At 35.9% G+C, this 18894-nt stretch overlaps 1 protein-coding gene across 11 annotated transcripts in view; it reads right to left on the minus strand.

Annotated features, from left to right (window-relative positions):
* Window positions 1-18746, minus strand: part of WDR64 (WD repeat domain 64) — a 62098-nt gene extending 43352 nt beyond the window's left edge. For 8 of the 11 annotated variants that reach the window (XR_005557397.1, XM_039349104.1, XM_039349101.1 and 5 more), the window contains exons 1-11: window positions 16230-16325; window positions 14294-14452; window positions 13049-13179; window positions 10250-10352; window positions 6422-6525; window positions 5827-5856; window positions 4598-4708; window positions 2561-2778; window positions 1577-1711; window positions 1050-1129; window positions 123-262 (exon numbers count right to left, since the gene is read on the minus strand). Coding sequence is in view for 10 of the 11 variants with exons in the window: in XM_039349104.1 (XP_039205038.1) it covers window positions 123-262; window positions 1050-1129; window positions 1577-1711; window positions 2561-2778; window positions 4598-4708; window positions 5827-5856; window positions 6422-6525; window positions 10250-10352; window positions 13049-13179; window positions 14294-14452; window positions 16230-16281 (1263 nt within the window). In the remaining variant the exon portion in view is untranslated. Of the gene's footprint in view, window positions 1-122; window positions 263-1049; window positions 1130-1576; window positions 1712-2560; window positions 2779-4597; window positions 4709-5826; window positions 5857-6421; window positions 6526-10249; window positions 10353-13048; window positions 13180-14293; window positions 14453-16229; window positions 16326-18701 lie in introns of those variants that run through there. The other 3 variants (XM_039349102.1, XM_039349106.1, XM_039349107.1) reach the window with 3 other exon arrangements.
* Window positions 18747-18894: the final 148 nt, after the last annotated feature.

An 18894-nucleotide genomic window follows, 5' to 3' on the forward strand; every position in this document is an offset into this window, starting at 1 on the left:
ATACTGCATCTATTTCAGATCTGGAACCTATAAACAGAAAATAGTATTTTATAATTCATAACAGAAAAAAGTCATTTTTGGCAGAGAATATAGTTTTCACTAAGTCAAAGGTAATATCATACCTTTGCAGTAGAAAGACTGATAATATGTTGATCCTTTTCATTGGTGACAATCTCTGTGATACTAAATAAATGTCCCATCAATTTCCCCACTGGCTTGGTGTTGATGTTTGGATGCCATAAACGAAGAATCTTATCTTCTCCTGGAATTAAATGGATCATTTATTTTCTTGTTTTATTTATAGAAAGCAATATATCCCAGCTTGCTGCCCTCCAGATGTGGAAGGCTTCATTCCTAAATTCCCAATCCACATGTCTGAAGACCAATAAATATGAAAACATCAGACTAGACCAGCCAGAAAGATCTAGAAGTAGAATTAGCCAGCCAGGAAGAAAATACAATGTTTGAATAATTCCTGAGTAGTATATATATTGATTTGTTCATAAGACTGACCAAGCCAACAACGAAATGAGTATTTGTTTATTCTGTCTATATACTGTATTGAACCAAGATGTAACTATTTTCAGATGTAATTAGAAAGTCAGAAAAGATTTTCAATTGCTGTGATGAGTTTGAGTTACCCATCTTTGTGTGATGTACAGTATACAGTTGCTATAACAGAGCGTTCTAAAATAAGGATACTCTGGAGAGTTGTTTTACACAATTCATTGTACCAAAAAAAAATGTTTTGTGTTTCTGTTCCTCAAACATGAAGGGTTGGTTAGTTTGGGGTGTTTTTTTTTCCTCTCAAGTTCTAGAAAAATATTTTTAATCTGTCGTAGCAGTTTGTGCCACCTTGATGATGTTCTGGAAATCTTTACACATTTAGCTCTTCTCCCAGGCCTTAAGATAGAGTGCTTTTGAAGCCCTGTACTGATTTTGATTCTCTTACAAATAGGAAGAACTATCTGTGCTAAGTGAATATTTTGCAGAAGCAAGAAGCATTCAAGATAATTACAAAGGATTTTAGATGAATGTGGTTTACTTACCTCCTGTAACAATGATATTGGCTTTTGCACAATACGTGAAAGCGTTAACTCCTCTCAGTACCGAAAATTCCCTGACAGGCCTGTAATTGTAACAAGACTTTTGATCATGCAAACACCTAAGAATGAGTGTTTTTTGCCTAAATCTATAGTTATATGATGGTAATCCTAGGAAAGTGATTTCAGAATCTAAGTCTATAGAAGACTTTGTGCTAGGACTCAAATTTCTATCATAGATGCAACTGACAAAATCACTTGCATGATTTTTCAAATGAAAAGTCACTGAAGGTAACAGTTTTCAATATTACCAGACAATGTAAGAAACATTATAGTGAGTAGAGAGGAAGTAATCCATGGATGTTTTTATTTTTTAAAACATATTCCAGGAAGCAGATCAGAACCAACTGTAAACACTACTTTGTTCAGTTATATGAACAATCTCTTTGCTTGGTTTTGGATAATTAAAATTTATATTTTCAATAGTCACACAGTTTAAGCTGGATGCCATATAAAAACACAAACAAACTTACAAATTGTCTTCAAGTCTTTTCAGGTCATCCAAAACCAATGAATGAATGCTATCCAATGAACAGGATCCAAAACAGTTCAAAGCTGGAATGTATTTTACTTTTATAACCCAGTCATCATGCAGTTTACGTTTAATGCTAGAGGTGATAAGACAAAACATTAATTTAAAAGGCACATCTGTCTTCAACAATGAAGGGACACAGGGCAGAAAACATCCTGCAGCCAACAAGGCCCCACACACATTTGCACCACTCAGGTGACCCTGAGGACACAGGTAAACCTCCAAAAAGCCTCAATGACTATCTAAAAGAATGCAAATGACCAGTTTTCCGCAAGGAATATAAATCCTTCCATTCCCCACTATCCAGTCAGAGCTGAAGAAGCTTCTTGGATGAGAAGTGAAATGACTTCAAAGAAAATCAAGAAGGTCCAGTTGCCTCCTGAAAAAACATCTTTGGGACATTGCCTCAATGTCATAAATGCACCATTCTTAACTTCCAGTTGTTTAAGATAAATAATAAAAAGATAGCCTCTTCATGTCTAGTCTTCTGAGCTTTCCAGATGTGCTGAACATTTGGTCTGACCTAGAATGATTCTTATATTTTACACTTTATGTATTTTAGGGGGGAAAAAACCCTCACATCAATTACCAGAGTTGGAATATTTAACTGTGATGGCTAAAGGTACCATAATACCAAATTTAGGTTATGATGTTGAATCCTTACAGGAAAAAAATAAGAAAACTGAAAACCACAAGGAAGAAGAATAGAATATTCTTAGAAATAGCATTGCTGGCTAGTTGAAACCCTCACTATAAGCACTTTAAAATTTAATATTTGAAGTAGAAAATACATCCTGAAAATTCCAACTGATTTCTCCATACAGCATGTATTAGACATAATTGCTTTCTTTCACAACATCCTTTTAAAAATTATAATTTTGAAATTAAAAATTTCAAAAATGAGATTCAGCGATTATGGACTTACCTCTTGAATTTCTTAGAATCTATTATCAGCATGTGCAGTTTCTTTTTAGATTTAGTCTGTTTTAGACCAAAGTCATCACTGGTAAGTGTAAACAAAGTAACATATCCACCATCATCCCCCAGCAAGATGTCATCCTTCACTAGAAGTTCTGATGGGTGAGGAATGGCAGAAACAGAGAGGAGGCAATGTTCCATAGGCTTTATTATACAGCAGTTATCCTAGAAAAATAAGCAATTGTTCATTATATGCTTTTGCGTTTATCTTATTAGTTCACTGAAAACTGTAATTGGTTTGCTTAAAGACTTAGAAGAAATTTGATACAATGCTCTTGGCTCAGTTTCAATCCTTAAATTATATTTACTTTGTTCCATAATGATATCTTCATCAATGTTCATTATTTTTTTCTATGAACTGTGAACATTGTACAGTTCTCTAAAGGGAGCTCTTATACCTGAAAATGCTTACAAATTTGGGGAGAAAGAACAGTTAATATAGAACTGATATAAATTTCAAAAATACACTTGTTTAAAGTTTATTTAATAAAGCTTATTTAACAGAAATATATGACTTGCTAATCCTGCCTGTGATAGCTGGACAATATTTTCTTCTGGCTTTTTCCCTATGGATTAAAAAAAACTATTTGCTCTTTTGCCTTTAAAAATAGTTTACACATTTTCCTCTAACTATAGAAATTTACTGCTATTTCTGTGGAACTTTTAGTAGTCCATCTTTGTTTAGAAATAGGTTATGTAGACTTTTATAAAGAAAAGATAAATACTAGTGACTGTTGTATAATAGTAATGTTTGTCCTGATTCTAATGGGAAGAGAATGCTCCAATCTACTTCTAGCAAAATTTTCTAATAAAATTATTTTAAATCTATAATGGTAAACTGTACTCTGTATATTAAGACTACTCCAATATACTCTATAAATCAATAATGGGACTTGATAAGCAGTAGGTTCCTGCAAATTATATCCACTAATTCTTTCGATAAAACATTTTCTTTCTTTTATTAATGATTTTTTTCACCTAATTTTTCATTATAAGTAACAGCCCTAGAAATTGTACTGTTGTTTCAATTGACAACTGGAACATAATAATTAAAACAGTACTTGGACTGAAAAGGTAACAACTAAGGCATTTAAAAAAATGTAAGATTTAAAAGCAGCTACTTTAAAAAGATAAGCCTGGTGTAAAATAATCAGTATAGTTTGTTTCAGTCAAGCGCATGGTAAATGTATTTTGAACCAATTATAGTTTTTGAGCTATAGCAGCACATATGGGGTACCCCATAATAGTCTGAAGGTGAGTGGGATATGAGGCCATTTCTAGTATGAGCTGATAAGGCAGAAGATGCAATAAATTCTTTAGGTCCAAAAGAATATCCTAGTGTCCAAGCTTAAGTTTGTTCAGGAATGTGTATAACGCAAGTGCCATAAACAACAAACAACTATTTAGAGCAGTAATAGTAACATGCATAATATGATCACATCACAACATTACTGAATCTACACAAAGGAGGTTTTAAAGGATGGCAAATCATATCTTGGCTCAGAAACTAAACAAGGTTAGACTTGATTGGTATTTAAATTGAAGATCTCCAGGGAATCCCAGGTTTATAGGTAAGAGTAAGAAATAAAAAAAATCTCCAGAAGAAAATGGAAAGTCATTGCTATATTGCTACCAAGCAGTACTTGGAGTTTAGTTTGACTTGAAGGCAATTTTATTGTTACACATAATGGGAAATGGGGAAAATCTCAACTCTGGGAACCATTTTCAATATCAAAACTATTCTGTATGCAATATATATAATTCCCCTTTATAATGAATTAAGGTACTCTATGCATGCCGAAGAGTTACAATATCAATCTCTATCATTTCTTTTTCAGCTTGAAAGTTGACAGGCACACCATACAATGATACCTTTGAATGAATTTGCATTTGCATGTATTGATTTCTTATTACTAAATGATCTAGCAGTTGCTGAAAACATATGTCCTTATGTTTACTACATACCCATCCCTAAGTGTCATACCAGGGCACTCCCTTGTGTTTTATAATCCCATATGACGATAGTTCTTTCTGTCACGCCAACAACACGCTTCAGTTGACCAAGATAGTCACATCCGGTGATCCACGAACTGTCCTGATGAAAAAGAAATATTGGCAAAATCAGTCTCTCTGATTACTGAGTTTCCCCGGCAACAGCCTTACTTATAACTGACGTTCAAAGGACTTTCAAATTTAATTTATATATAAGAAGAAAGAATTGGCTGCACCAAATGGTCCCATTCCTATGTCAAGCAGACCTGGAAATGTGGTAAAATAAATAAATCCCTATTGATTATTGTTTATTATTTATAGAACCATTTAAAATGTTTATTTGAAAACTTCAATAAGATAGGAATATGGTAAGCAGGGTGTGAACCAAAGCTTTCTATTGTAGGGACATGTTATCCCATTTTGTTTCCAAACACCATCTGAAGTCCTTATTTTGTTAATACTTTAAGTCAGCTTTCATCAAGATGTCCATACATCTCCAATCTTTTTGAAACAGAGTGCCCATAACAATTGTATTGTTATGGGCACTCTCACAAAATGGCTGCCATGAAAAGTGTAACCCAAAATAGCCGTATACTCAATGGCAAACAAAGGACTGGTTGTACTCGCCAAGTATGTTTTTCCTCAGAATACTGTGAGTTATTATGCTTCAGACAGATACTTGTTTTGAGCATGCTTGCTTATTTATTTATTTATTTATTTATTTATTTATTTATTTATTTATGAGACTTACCGCTTTAAGTGCAAGCACTCTCTAAGCGGTGTAGTATGATACTTTTGAAAGTTAAAATAACCTAATAAAACAAGATCAGCCTAGCAACTTGATGGGTACCAAATAATGTATTGGTGGGGTACTGTTATCCTTGAGGACTAGGTTGGGATTAAGTCTTGTAATCCTTCAGGCAAATTCTAAATTGGACAAGTTTGGAAGTGATATAAAATATCACAAATAGTCACAAATCAGAAAAATGAGATATGTTCAGTTTGATTTTTATGACCTCCATCATTTTTTCTGGAAGGTAACTGGATTTTAGAATGGATAATTTAAAGATAGTATATGCAGTAACTTATATGAAAAGGATATAATTTATCTGGAAAGATAAATTTATATAGGAAATTGAAAATGTTTTAGTACCCTCATACATTTTAATGAATTAAAAGGCTTCATTAGCTGAACCAAATGTGAGAGAAATGCACACTTACTGGGATGCTGGTGCTTGCTAGTATTCGCATCTGGAAAACAAGACACAGTCAGAAAAATGTAGAAAGGAGACAATACCCACAAAGGAGCAGTATGTAACAAAGGATTAACAACTTTTTCTCTGTTGCAAAATATCATCAAAAGATGAAAAATAACCAGGAAGAGGATCATTTGGAATCCCAGTTTCAGAATGTCTTCAGACAGGTATTTTGACAGGCAATGTTGAGGTTTTGTTTTGGGGAGGTTTTAGGGGTGTATCCTCTAATTTTCCTAATGTTTTGAACACTTACTATTAATTTCTAGAGAAGCTGACATTTTTAAACTTTAAGAACTTTTATTAGTACTATGATTGTGAAACTTTTATACTCATGACTGACTCTTTATTTTTATGGCTATCACTTCTATAAATTTGTGCCAGATTAATATATCAAAGCAAATAATTATCAGGTTCTGAAAATCTGAAATCACATTTCTTTCATATGAAGTTTAATCTGACTCAAACATAAGGACAGGACAATGCCTTTGACAATTCTTTAAGTGTCTGTCCACATTAGACAGGATTTTAATTCAGTAAAGAAAAAAATATTTCAAAATCACCTGGCCAGAAAAAATAGACAACATTCCCCTCTGAGATGCTGTTAGCAAAAAATCAAGTTGAGATATTTTTACCATGCATCTTATTACATCACTTCTCTTGACTCCTACAAAAAAGATAAACAAAAGATAATTTAAACTAGGAATTAGTCAAGACATATAAAAGCAGGGAGTTAATTAACCTGTAAGATATTTAGTTAACTGATCTAGAAGCAATGACCCATATTTTGATTATGTTCAGGTAAAAATGAATGAATGAATGAATGAAGCATGCACCTGTATGTGCCTCCTAGCTAATGGAATGTGGTAAAAATACATCCCCTTAAAAAATAATATCTAGAGAGAGATCCTAACGTGAACAGGATAACATCTCCTGCTTGAGATACAATTAACTCTGTTCCACATGTGGCATACTACCAAAAATGTCTCCAAAATTATCAATATTGCATCCTTACTATTACTAGAGGATGCTGCACATTACGTAGACATGTTTACATAGTAAACCTAATCTACACTTTATATTATTAAAAAGCATGAGATGACAACCTTCACTGACTAAACCATGATGTCTGGCTGTGACCTCATCAGGTATTGACCATGCACATAGAAACTGCAATTTGGAATGGGAGAGGAATAAATTGTGAGAAGCAGCAATAAAGCTGTATCTACTGTACCTTGGAAAGCATGAATTTGTATTAAACACAGCCTGTGAGCTAAAATGAAGAGGCAGGTCACGGATCACCAGGTCCATGCTTCTGCTAAACTCTCTGAATAAGAAGTGGGGCACCCTGGAAACAGCAGCCTATCATCAACCTGGCACCATCCAATGATTGCCATGCTTCTTGACCTGCAGATTTGCCAGACATATCTGTGCAGGCAAAAGAGGGGTAGAAACTGGCTTGCTGATCCCTGATTTACACTGATGCAGATAAGAACAAAGGGTTTTCTTTGACTGCATGAATCACAACAAACTGTGGCAAGTTCTTTAAGAGATGGGAATATCAGAACACGTTATCTGTCTCCTAAGAAACATGTAGGCGGGTCAAGAAACAACAATTAGAACCGGACATGGAACAACTGATGGGTTCAAAATGAGCTTTACATTGTTCCCCTGTTTATTTAACCTATATGCAGAGTACATGATGCAAAATCCCAGACTGGATGAATCAGAAGCTGGAACTAAGATTGCCAAGAAAAATGTCAACAACCTCAGATATGTAGAAGATGCCACTTTAATGGCAGAAAGTGAAGAGGACTAAAGAGTCTCTTGATGAGGGTGAAAGAAGAGAGTGCAAAAGTAGGCTTGAAAAAAACTTAAGATCTTGGCATCTGGTCCCATCACTTCCTGGCAAATAGAAGGGGAAGAAATGGAAGCAGTGACATATTTTATTTTCTTGGGCTCCAATATCACTGCAGGCGGTTATTGCAGCCATGAAATTAAAAGATGCTTGCTTCTTGGGAGGAAAGTTATGGTAAACCTAGACAGCGCATTAGAAACCAGACACATCACCTTGCCGATAAAGGTCTGTATAGTCAAAACTATGGTTTTCCCAGTAGTAATGTATGACTGTGAGAACTGGACCATAAAGAAGGCTGAGCACCAGAGAACTGATGCTTTCAACTTGTGGTGCTGGAGAAGACTCTTGAGAGTCCCTTGGATTGTAAAATCAAATCAGTCAATCCTAAAGGAAATCAATCCTGACTGTTCTTTGGAAGGACAGATACTGAAGCTGCAGTTCAAATACTTTGGCCACCTAATGAGAAGAGAGGATTCATTGGAAAAGACCCTGACATTGAGAAAGATTGAAGGCAAAAGGATAAAGGGACAACAGAGGATGAGATGGTTAGATAGTACAATCAACACAACGAACATGAATTTGTGCAGACTCCAGGAGACAATGGAGGACAGGAGGCTGGCATGCTATAGTCCATGGGGTCACAAAGAGTTAGATATGACTTGGCAATTGAACAACAATAACAATAAATATGAACCAAAATAGAAATTCATAGGATGATGATTGCTGCAAGAAGTAGCATGAATGAATGTGATATTGTTAGGTGATATGAATGGATGGGAATGGGATGAAAAAGAGATTGAGCCATATGGGGTACCAAGAATGAACAATGAGATTGCTTAATGGGCACCTTTTTAGAAAAATGTCTGTTAAGCATAAATCTGTTCACATGTATCTATGACAAAGGAAGGAATAAAAAAACACGATTGATTTAATGATAAAAGACTGAATTACTATCAAGAGCTGATCTTGTATATAATGCCATGAAAGAAAAGAAAGGTGAAAACAGAAAAATTGCAAGAGGACAAAGTATAAGACAATTTCCTACAAACTGAATAGTAGGACATAAGGAATGATAATGAAGCCACTTGAAACAAAATAGCAAATATTATTTTAAAAAGTACCACAGTAGAGAAAATGTGTGTGGGAGTTACACTAATGGAAGCATGAAAAATGATGCTTGGTGGAATAATGTAACAGAAAGAGGTTATGGAATACATTAGATAATAATTACTGAAAAATATGACAAGAAAAGATATTAAATACTATGTTGGTAAAAAAGATGCAAAGAAGGCAGTCAAAACAGCATAGAACAGTAAGGTTAGAAGGAGCAGAGAAGATGCAGAACAATTTTTATGGAAATAAACAGTTATTATGGACATGGATGAAAAAGACTAAGCAAAGGGTCTCCAGCACAGTGAATGAATTAAAAAATAAAAATTGTGAAATGAATTAGGATGAAATTGAGACAAGAGAATGCTGCAAGGCGTATTTCAGAGATCTGTGTGGGAATGATAATAGTATGTTGAGCAATGGAATTAAAACAAATGCTATAAGTGTCCAAGAAAAAACCTGATGCAAAGAGAGTCATAAATGCTGTACGAATTTTGAAAATTCAATATGACTCTGCATATATAAATGGTGTAATTGGAAATATGTTAAAATACAAACTTAATTTGCTTATGAAGTGGTTATTTGAGCCATTTATTGAACAAAATTCAGGAAATGCTGTGCATTGACCAGATGACAATTCTTCATAAGGTTACTAAAAATGTATGAATACGAGGAAGCAGACTATTGATTTACAGAAAGTGAACAGATAAAAAGGGAATAGATTAGGGTTATGCAACGTTTGTGCACAAATATGAAAATGAAAGGTGGTTGTTGTGAGCAATAATTATGTTTTATGGGTGCAAAGCATTTCTGAGAAGATTGCAATGCTTAACAAATAAGTCAACCCTGAGAAGGAAAAAAACCCAAAATTGTATGATGTCTCTTTGGGTGGTGAAAGTATAAGACATACTTGTGGAGATATTATAAATGTGATGATTAGGGATGTGATAGTTATGTACATATGTTATCTATTCTCCAGATACATACTGTATGTGCATATATGTCCAAACATAATTAAAAGTGTACTACATGGTTTATGTTACATTATATGATGAACTGACTACATCTGAGTAAGCTTGCTGAAGTACTGAAATCAGTCTTATAAATCTTGTTCTCTGACAGCCTTTAAGTTAGTGCAGTCTTTCCTAATCTTTTGCTAGCTGGCAATTTTAGAAGTAGTTCAGTGTATCTGGAGGATGGGGCTGGTATAGGAAACAGAATAAAACTGACATTTTCTGATTGGAAAAATGCCAGATAAGACAGTAATGGGAAAGTGTGATTGAAGAAAATATACATTACATAACATATAATAATGTGAAAAATGCCTTTAAGCAATGTAACTATATATCATGAATGCATTATTTTGCTTATACTAATAAATGAGGCTGAATTTTTATTTGGAGTGGAACATTGAAAACCAGACCTGTTTTTGCAATCCGCTGCTTTTTGGATATCAGGAAAACCATATTTTCTTCATCAAGCTGGGCAGCAAGAATATCGCCTTCCACCATGTAGTAGCCAAATATCTAAATTAAACCCCAAAAATGTATAATATGAAAATAATTATATTTTCAAAAATATATAATATTTAAATAATAATGAAAAATAAATATTTGGTTTTGGGTATTGTACATTGTATAAGAAATAATTCCCAACATTAGGAATGTTTGTGATAGTGTATATGTCTGAAGATCAAGGGCAATGAGTCTTGACAGTATTTTAAGTACTTAAGTATTTTAATACACTGGCCATTCTAAAACAGATAATTAGAAAAAAAGTTCATGACATAAATAATAAATAAGCCAGTTTAGACAATGTGTTTCAATATCTATTTCTTTTTATAATTCCTAAGATTTAGATAGATAGATAGATAGATAGATAGATAGATAGATAGATAGATAGATAGATAGACAGACCTTTATTGTCATTTTTTTTACTGTGGGCACAATGGCACACATTAAAAATGAAATTTAGTTGCTTGGTCTCAAAGTATAAGCATACATAACACATATTTAAACATACTATATACAACATATGTATAGACATACATTCTTACATATAAGTAACATATAAATATTAATCACTGTCCATCTGGAATACATAATGGAAGGAGGAAGCTTTAGAGTTCACAAGGTTAATACTGTATGGAACAAAACTGTGACTGAATCTGGATGTTTTGCTTCGGATACCATGAAGCCTCTTCCCAGAGGATAACAAGGAAAAAAGGTCATGAAGAGGAGTGTAGTGTTCCAGACAATCTTGCGAACCCTGCTCAAGCAACGCTTCTATGCTATGTCCTGGATGGAAGGGAGGGAACTGCCAATGATCTTTTTAGCCATCCTCACCACTCTCTGCACCACCTTCCTGGCTGAAGCAGTGATGCTTCCAAACCAGACTGTAATGCAATATGACAGGATGCTCTTGATCGTCCCTTTGCAGAAAGTGGTAAGGGCAGGGGAAGGAAGATGTGCTTTATTATACTTTACTATTTACTATCATAGAGCAACCATTATTGAAGCAACATATCTCAAATGGGCTATCTTGCAGAATGTATTCAAATTTCAGAATCCAAGACTACCATGGGACTGAAATTTGATAAAGTTCTGACTGTTTTATGCACTGCCATGTTTATGTGATTGTCATTTCCAATGTTCTCTGCCACCTATTGAAAAAAAATCAGTGGGGAAGCTAGCAGGAAGTTGGAAGTCACTCTCGCTTCCACTGCTTTTATAACCTGGCAGTGGATCTTCTGTTTCTCTGTTCAGGTAAGGCAGTGCTTCTCAAATAGTGGGGCGGGCCCCCCAGAGGGGGCGCGAGGCTCCGTAAAGGGGGGCTCATTTGACCTCGGCAAATACTGTCATATTGGACGCACGTGACACACGCAAAGGACCCGATTGGATAGACAGTCGCGCGGGGGGGGGTGCGAAATGTTTTCTTCTTCCTAGGGGGGCATGACAGAAAATAATTGAGAAGCACTGAGGTAAGGAAATGTGTCTGAAACAAAAACCCAGTGGGTCACAAGTTGTCTGGTAGTAAATAAAACCTGGGAAGAGAGATATCATGAACACTGTCTTGACTTATGGATAAAGTACATTCTATTTGTACAGTCCAATAGAACAGTGAGAAATAAAAACATCGGGGCTTTCACTTAATAACTATTATAACACATTTAATAACATTTAGACATAATATATATCAATGCATTAATAAATGTTATAAATGCAAGGTCAAAAAATGGAAATGCCAGATGCTTGGCTGCCTGTTTTATTTTTAGTACCATCCTCTTTTTGTACCCCTAACTCCCATGGCAACAAAATAATCATAAAATGCAGTATGCATCCTGCTGAAACAATATAGTTGGGTTCATTCTGACATCACTACATTGTTTGGATGACTTCAGCATTGTAGGATAGCATAGGAAATGGCCTGAGTCTCTGTGTATTTGTTTTGGTGCTGGAATAAAAGGAAAATAAGCAAAAGAGGAAATAAACAGGATTAGTTCCAGCTGAGTTTATTTAAGAGTCTTTAAAGTAAAACTCCCTTGATAATTGATTTCAGATGTTTTGCTTGTTTCCTTGGCAGAAGCTGACTAGAACAATTTGGAATTCATTTCCATGCAATGATCAAAGGAATGAATCTATCTCTTTGCTGAAGATGTATATTAAATGGCAAAAGGCATCATTTTTCACATTGGGAGCAGTGAATTTTAACTATAGGGTAGTCTATGGACAGACCATCAAAAGATAGTATTGAGGATTATTTTTTTTTAGTGTGAAACAGCCTAAAAGCTGTTCCACATTTACTGTAAAATGAAGCAAATCTAAAACACTCAGATTTCAAAGTCTGAAACAGGACTATCTTGGTGTGTGAAAAGCTGTTTTGCATTTGAGATAGGATGTTTCCAATTTGAGAGCCTGGATTCAAAACTTTTGCATATCACTAATCAAAACATTTAGAATAAACATTTCCTGTTTCTTTTACTAGGGCAGAGTTTGAGTTTCTCTTTCTTCTTTTTCTTCTCACTTAGAAAAGTCTTTCCAGGCCATTGTGGCTTTATTCTTCCTCCTTCTCCTTTATTACAGTGAAACCTCTAACTTTTACTATGCTAGGCACACCGCTCTCTACCTTGTCCCCTATTCTTTCTGCTTTTCCATATTTTTGCAGATCTGTCAGATACGATATTTGTCAAAAAAGTTGAGTTATCAAAAGAAAAGTAACTTACCTCACACCATTCTGTCTTCCCATCTGGGTTGTTGCTAATCTTCCTATAGAAGGTTTTAACATCTTGGGCTTTCACATCTGGACCAAAAAGACTCTTTACTGCATCAAAGAATTTGTCATAATCAATTTCTTCTGCAATTAAAACAAAATAACGCACTCACAGAATATAAACACAAAGGCTAACACATCACCTTTTTTATTTCTTTTCTCACCATCAACATTATTTTGTGTAGAAATCCACTATTAATCTTTGAGATTTTATTTTAATCTTCATTTTAACCCAAAAGTCTTATCAACATACGCTGCTATTAAAAATCTTGGAAATTCTGAAAAAAATACAGTAAGAAGTTTTGGCTTTGGAGTGTATAATAAAAAGTTTGCAACACTCTGTAAGAAATGTGTAGGGTCCCATATATCTCACACAAAAAGGAAATTTTAAAAATTCCATTTATTGCTGCTGAAAGGGTTTGGTTTTTTTTTGTTTTGTTTTTTTTACCCCTAATGAATTTGCTATGCTTTAAGATCAGTATTAAACCTCAGGTAATTCTGTAGCAATCCATCCTGTCCTATTCCAAAGAATTTATGGCCCTCTGCTCAATTCTGTTATTTTATAAGGGTCTGCATACATATCCATGTCAAGTGCCATACTATTTGTTGTTGTTAGTTGCGAAGTTGTATCCGACCCATCGCGACCCCATGGACAACGTTCCTCCAGGCCTTCCTGTCCTGTACCATCTTCTGGATTTAAGCTCACATCTACTGCTTCAGTGATTCCATCCAGCCACCTCATTCTCTGTCGTCTCTTTCTTCTATTGCCCTCAATCTTTCCCAGCATTAGGCTCTTCTCCAATGAGTCTTTCCTTCTCATTAGGTGGCCAAAGTACTTGAGTTTCAACTTCAGGATCTGGCCTTCTAAAGAGCAGTCAGAGTTGATCTCCTCTAGGACTGACCGTTTGATCGCCTTGCAGTCCAAGGGACTCACAGGACTCTTCTCCAGCACCATAGTTCAAAGGCCTCAATTTTTGAACTGAGGACATACTATACGGTACTTTATTAGTCATACAGCTGTCCTATTATTGGGACACTGGACTTACAACTTGAACACTGTGCTGCATATTATATTTTATTTGCCACCATTCACCTGTCTGTAATTGCATTTTGCCTTCTTCGGCCATCCAAAAAGGAGCTAATAAAAAAGTAAATACATGTATCAGAGAACAGTACATCAAATGAAGTATTTCCTTACCAGAATCCTTTACAGGCAGGCCTAATCTTTGCTCCCTTTTCTGAGCAACTGTTTTGTCAACTAGTTGCTTAAACAGCTGCAAGGATCTTTTAAAGAAGAGTCCATCTAGTAGGTCAGGTGGATCATCTTTGTAAATCTTTCTTCTGGACATCACAGCTACTGAGATAGACAAAACACAGAGAAGTTCTTTTGCCAGTCAGTTATACTTACTACTTTCTGTTGTTATTTCTAATAGCAACATTTGTGGAAATGCCCCCTATAGATCTTAAGTATTGCTTTGGTGAATGGAAAATTGTAACTGCAGCAGCTGTGGGGTCAATATGCCATTAAATATCTGATGTCACAACTCCTCCCTCAGTTTGATTGGTCTATTGGCCAATCTAGATCACAAACCACCCTAGCTGATGGCAATAAGGCAAAGATAAGACGTAGTAAATTCAAAAGGCAAATTGGCTTTTTAAGGGGAAATATCATGTAAAAATTATTTAATTTTATTTCAGCAATTGCAAAGGGATAACATCCTTGTTTTTTAATACAGTTGTAAACCATTTGCTAAAATGTAAGGAAAATCAAGAAGGTCAAAGTACTGTAGATTAAATTAAATAATTTACTACAGTACAATGTTTCCCAATTGCTGCACTTCAGATGTATCGGGGTAACAGCTCAGTCAGAATAGCCTTTGGCTGTGCTGGTTGGAAATAGAACTGCCAATTTCTCAGCTCAAGGAAAGCTGTTCTAGTATAATGCTGCAGAGGTATAAATTAAAGAAAATGTCTTGTTTCCATTGCTTTCCTCAAACTAATATCCTCCAGATGAGTTGCATTACAACTACATCATCAACCACTATAACCAATATCCATGGAAACTGAGAAAATAGGATTGAGAAAATAGTGGTTTAACCACTGTTATGTTGCGCTAACACAAACATAATATGGCTGACTTTATTTTGATTTAGGCATTGTGGTTTGCATGTCAGGGTTTATGCTATTGGTGAACACAACCACAGCTTTGTGAATAATCCACAAATTATAAACAAAACTGTTGCTTTGTGCAACATGTCGACCCAGATTTCTGTGTTCACTAACCATGGATAGCCTTCTATAAGCATATAAGAATCAGTTGGTGGTCAACTACTGTACTCAGCCAAATCTTATCATAAGTATTTTTTCTCTAAACCAGGGGTGTCAAACTGCCAGCCCATGGGCCAGGTGCATCATCCAGAAGCCGCACCCACCAGAGTGCCGGCAATGGCAAAACTGGCCTGATACGTTGTGGAACGTCACGTGACGTCGCGAGTTTGACAATCCTGCTCTAAACTTAAACAAGTAAATAATGATTTGGTGGAAAGATTTAGAGCAGGGGTCCCCAACCCCTGGTCTGTGGACTGGCACCGGTCCGTGGCATGCCAGAAACAGGTCTGTGCAAACAAGCGAAGCGCCATCCATAGGATGCAGGCAGCACGCAAAACCATGCCCCCTCCAGTCCACGAAAAAACCTGTCTCCATGGAACTGGTCCCTCGTGCCCAAAAGGTTGGGGACCTCTGGTTTAGAGGATAGCAGCCATGCATTTAATTTCAATCCGTTTCATTCATGGAAGATTAGATTTGGTGAGTACTGTTAAGTACATGCTGGTTGTATTGTAGAGAGTAATGGTGAAGCACAACCTATCTTCTAATAATAATAATTTCTATCCTCTAAGGAAATATAACAAAGTGATTATAGATCAGACTGAACTGTCTTCCTAATTATAATACAAGAATAATTCATTATAGAGTACCACATCTGAACCCATAGAATGAAAGGCTTAAGTTTCAAACTTTCTTCCCCAGAAGTCCACAAGGCCTACAAGTCCGCACCTCTTGTCCTTATACAACTTCTTTGTAGTTGCTGTCTCCCTTTTATTGTATTTTCCATGGAGCATCTCAAGTTTTCTTACCTGAACCCTGGCCTCTGTAAAAACGCAGAGCTCCCACAACCTGCAATGCCATTCTGACAATTAAAAGGGGAAAAGATAAAATAATTTTGATAATGCATATAGTTCATGTCATGTCATGGTCTTGTAGCATATGGATGTATTAATCACTGGTTTCAGACCTTCTTGACACCTTTGAAAGAACAATTGCAATGACACTAATTATGCAATAACATTGTACAAATAACACAGATTATGTACCATCATGATATGGTCATTGCAAACATCACTTCCTCTTCCTCCTCCACCCCTTTAGGTCACCATGTATTAGAGTCACCAGACTGGGCAAGGTTGCTCTATAATATTTATTCCCAAATTTTACTCCTCCTTATTTAAACAGGGGAAATGTATATGAGGATATTAGCATCTGTATGTGCATTTCAACTGGTTTCAGGGTCTTTCATATATGTACTATGCAGAAGTCATCTCCTTGATCTAGCTGATGGGACTATAGTTTTGTTAATGCTAAGCCAAATGATTTGTATTACAAGCTGTGTAAAAGGATTTCCTGATTTGTAATGTGACAGTCCAAATGTAAGCGGAGTTCTATTGTTGACATTTAACTTCCCATGATTCCTCATCAGTTTAAAAGTGTACCCAATTGGGGAAAAATACAGGTATCTCTTTTCTCTCACAATTAATAGGTAGTTTCCAAAATGGTTATTAAGTTGAGAGAAATATAGCAAAAAAGTAAATATGTCTTCCTGAGCTTTGCCACTACAAATTCAGAATAATTTAGAGTTAGGGGAGAAAATCCATCATCCAAGAAGTTTGTTCAACCCTGGGTCTAATTTCAAAAGCAAGCAAACAGCTCAAATTACTGGCATGAATAGACTCCCCTTCTTGAGAGTTCTGAACAGAGAGAAAGAATACCAGTCTTCAAGTCTATACAAAATGCTTTGATTTCTTTCCTTCTTGTATCCAAGGGAATAATGAGATTTTGAGTTTCAATTCTCCCCAAAATTAACATCCAACCTGCAGGCAGCATCTAACTCATGGACCACTGCTGTAGCCATTTATCTACAAGAGGGCTCCAATGAAATCAGTGGGCTTTAATTCTATTGAGAATTTGTAGCACTTATGATGCATATACTTACAGTGTTTCAACTTTAGCCAAGAATATGCAAGAGAAATTTGAAAAAAACTACCAACATGATTTACCTGACAGTTAGTGAAGTACAAAAAGGGTTAATATAAAGGAAAATACAGTTAAAACAATGGTTTGTTTTCTAAATCAATTTCAATTTCCATATAGCTTTAACAATGCAACTCTATAAAACATCTGCATTTTTATTTTCTTTACAGTTTGCAATACTAGCATGATACTAGGAAAATGGTGCCCTAGAAGAAGTTTCATTAAGCAAAACGGCTCACAAAAACGCATTCAAAATTTAACAAATTTATCATTAGGAAAGTGAGAAACCTGGATCACATCAAACCTGATGGATTCATTCATCCTTAGGATTTTTAGTTTATACAAAACACCATTTAGGTGTTGAGAACTACATATAACATAGAAAAAGTAGGTTTTTCTTTTTTCCTATCTCAATGATAGAATTCAGGAGTTAGCCAATAAAATTGAAAAATTAACAGGAAAAATGTAGCAATTCATAAACTATGGATCTTATTAACACAAAACATAGTATTGAAAGGGGAGTGATTTCAATAGCTGGCAGCTCCTTGCTGACCTTGTCTAGGATCAGACCTAACCTGGATCAGGTATGATGATTACTTAGATGAGACAGCATCAAGGATACCAAAACTTGGGCTTCCGAGAAAGCAAAAACATTTGAGAAAGGCAATGCCAAACCACTTTCATACTGCTATCAAGATTACACCATGAAATCATCAAGCTCAATCTAAAGGTTTTCTTTTCCATTAAAGGGGGATCATATCGTTCTAATGAACTTTTTTCTGTATTATCTGTGTAGATAGGCTAGGCCAGGGGTTAGCAACCCACAGCTCTGGAGCCACATGTGGCTTTTTCATCCCTCTGCTGTGGCGCTGTTTTTTTATACATAGCATAAAGGTAAAAAACGATACATGCAGTGTTATCTTCATTTTAGATGTCAAAAGGGTTTTGTGGCTCCGGGTGTTTTCTTTTCTGTGGGAAACGGGTCCAAATGCCTCTTTGAGTGTTTAAGGTTGCGGACTCCTGGGCTAGGCTGACAGATGCTACAATTCCATTCGCCTCATTGCTGACAATTATGAAAGCTGTGATCCCTAAACTTGCAAAACAACTAGACTGGGAAGCTCCAATCATCATTACGCACGAACAGATGCCCGAAATATTAGCAATTCAAAAACCTCGGGGCAAGCAACCGTCAAACACCAAGTCATACGTTTCGCGCATTAGCGCAAACGTCAGTTATTCGCCGTCTTCTCGTTTCGGCGATCGCGCCGGACTACACAAAGGAGATGTGTTATTAACGGCACCATTCGTCCTTGCAGCCTTATTCGAAGATCCTTCCTTTCCATTTTGGAGTTGTCACCATCTCCCGTCCACGCACGTCTGCTCAGGTGCCATTAACGAGGGGGACCGTGCCAAGGAAAGGCGCCCGGATTTCCACGCTCTCTCCAAGAGTTCGCTCCTCCCTCGCAGCCTTTGGCGCCAAGAGGTGGTCGGGGG

The sequence above is a fragment of the Crotalus tigris genome, unplaced genomic scaffold (assembly GCF_016545835.1).
Source record: "Crotalus tigris isolate CLP2741 ecotype Arizona unplaced genomic scaffold, ASM1654583v1 scf7180000018226.349013, whole genome shotgun sequence".
Classification (NCBI taxonomy): Eukaryota; Metazoa; Chordata; class Lepidosauria; order Squamata; family Viperidae; genus Crotalus; species Crotalus tigris.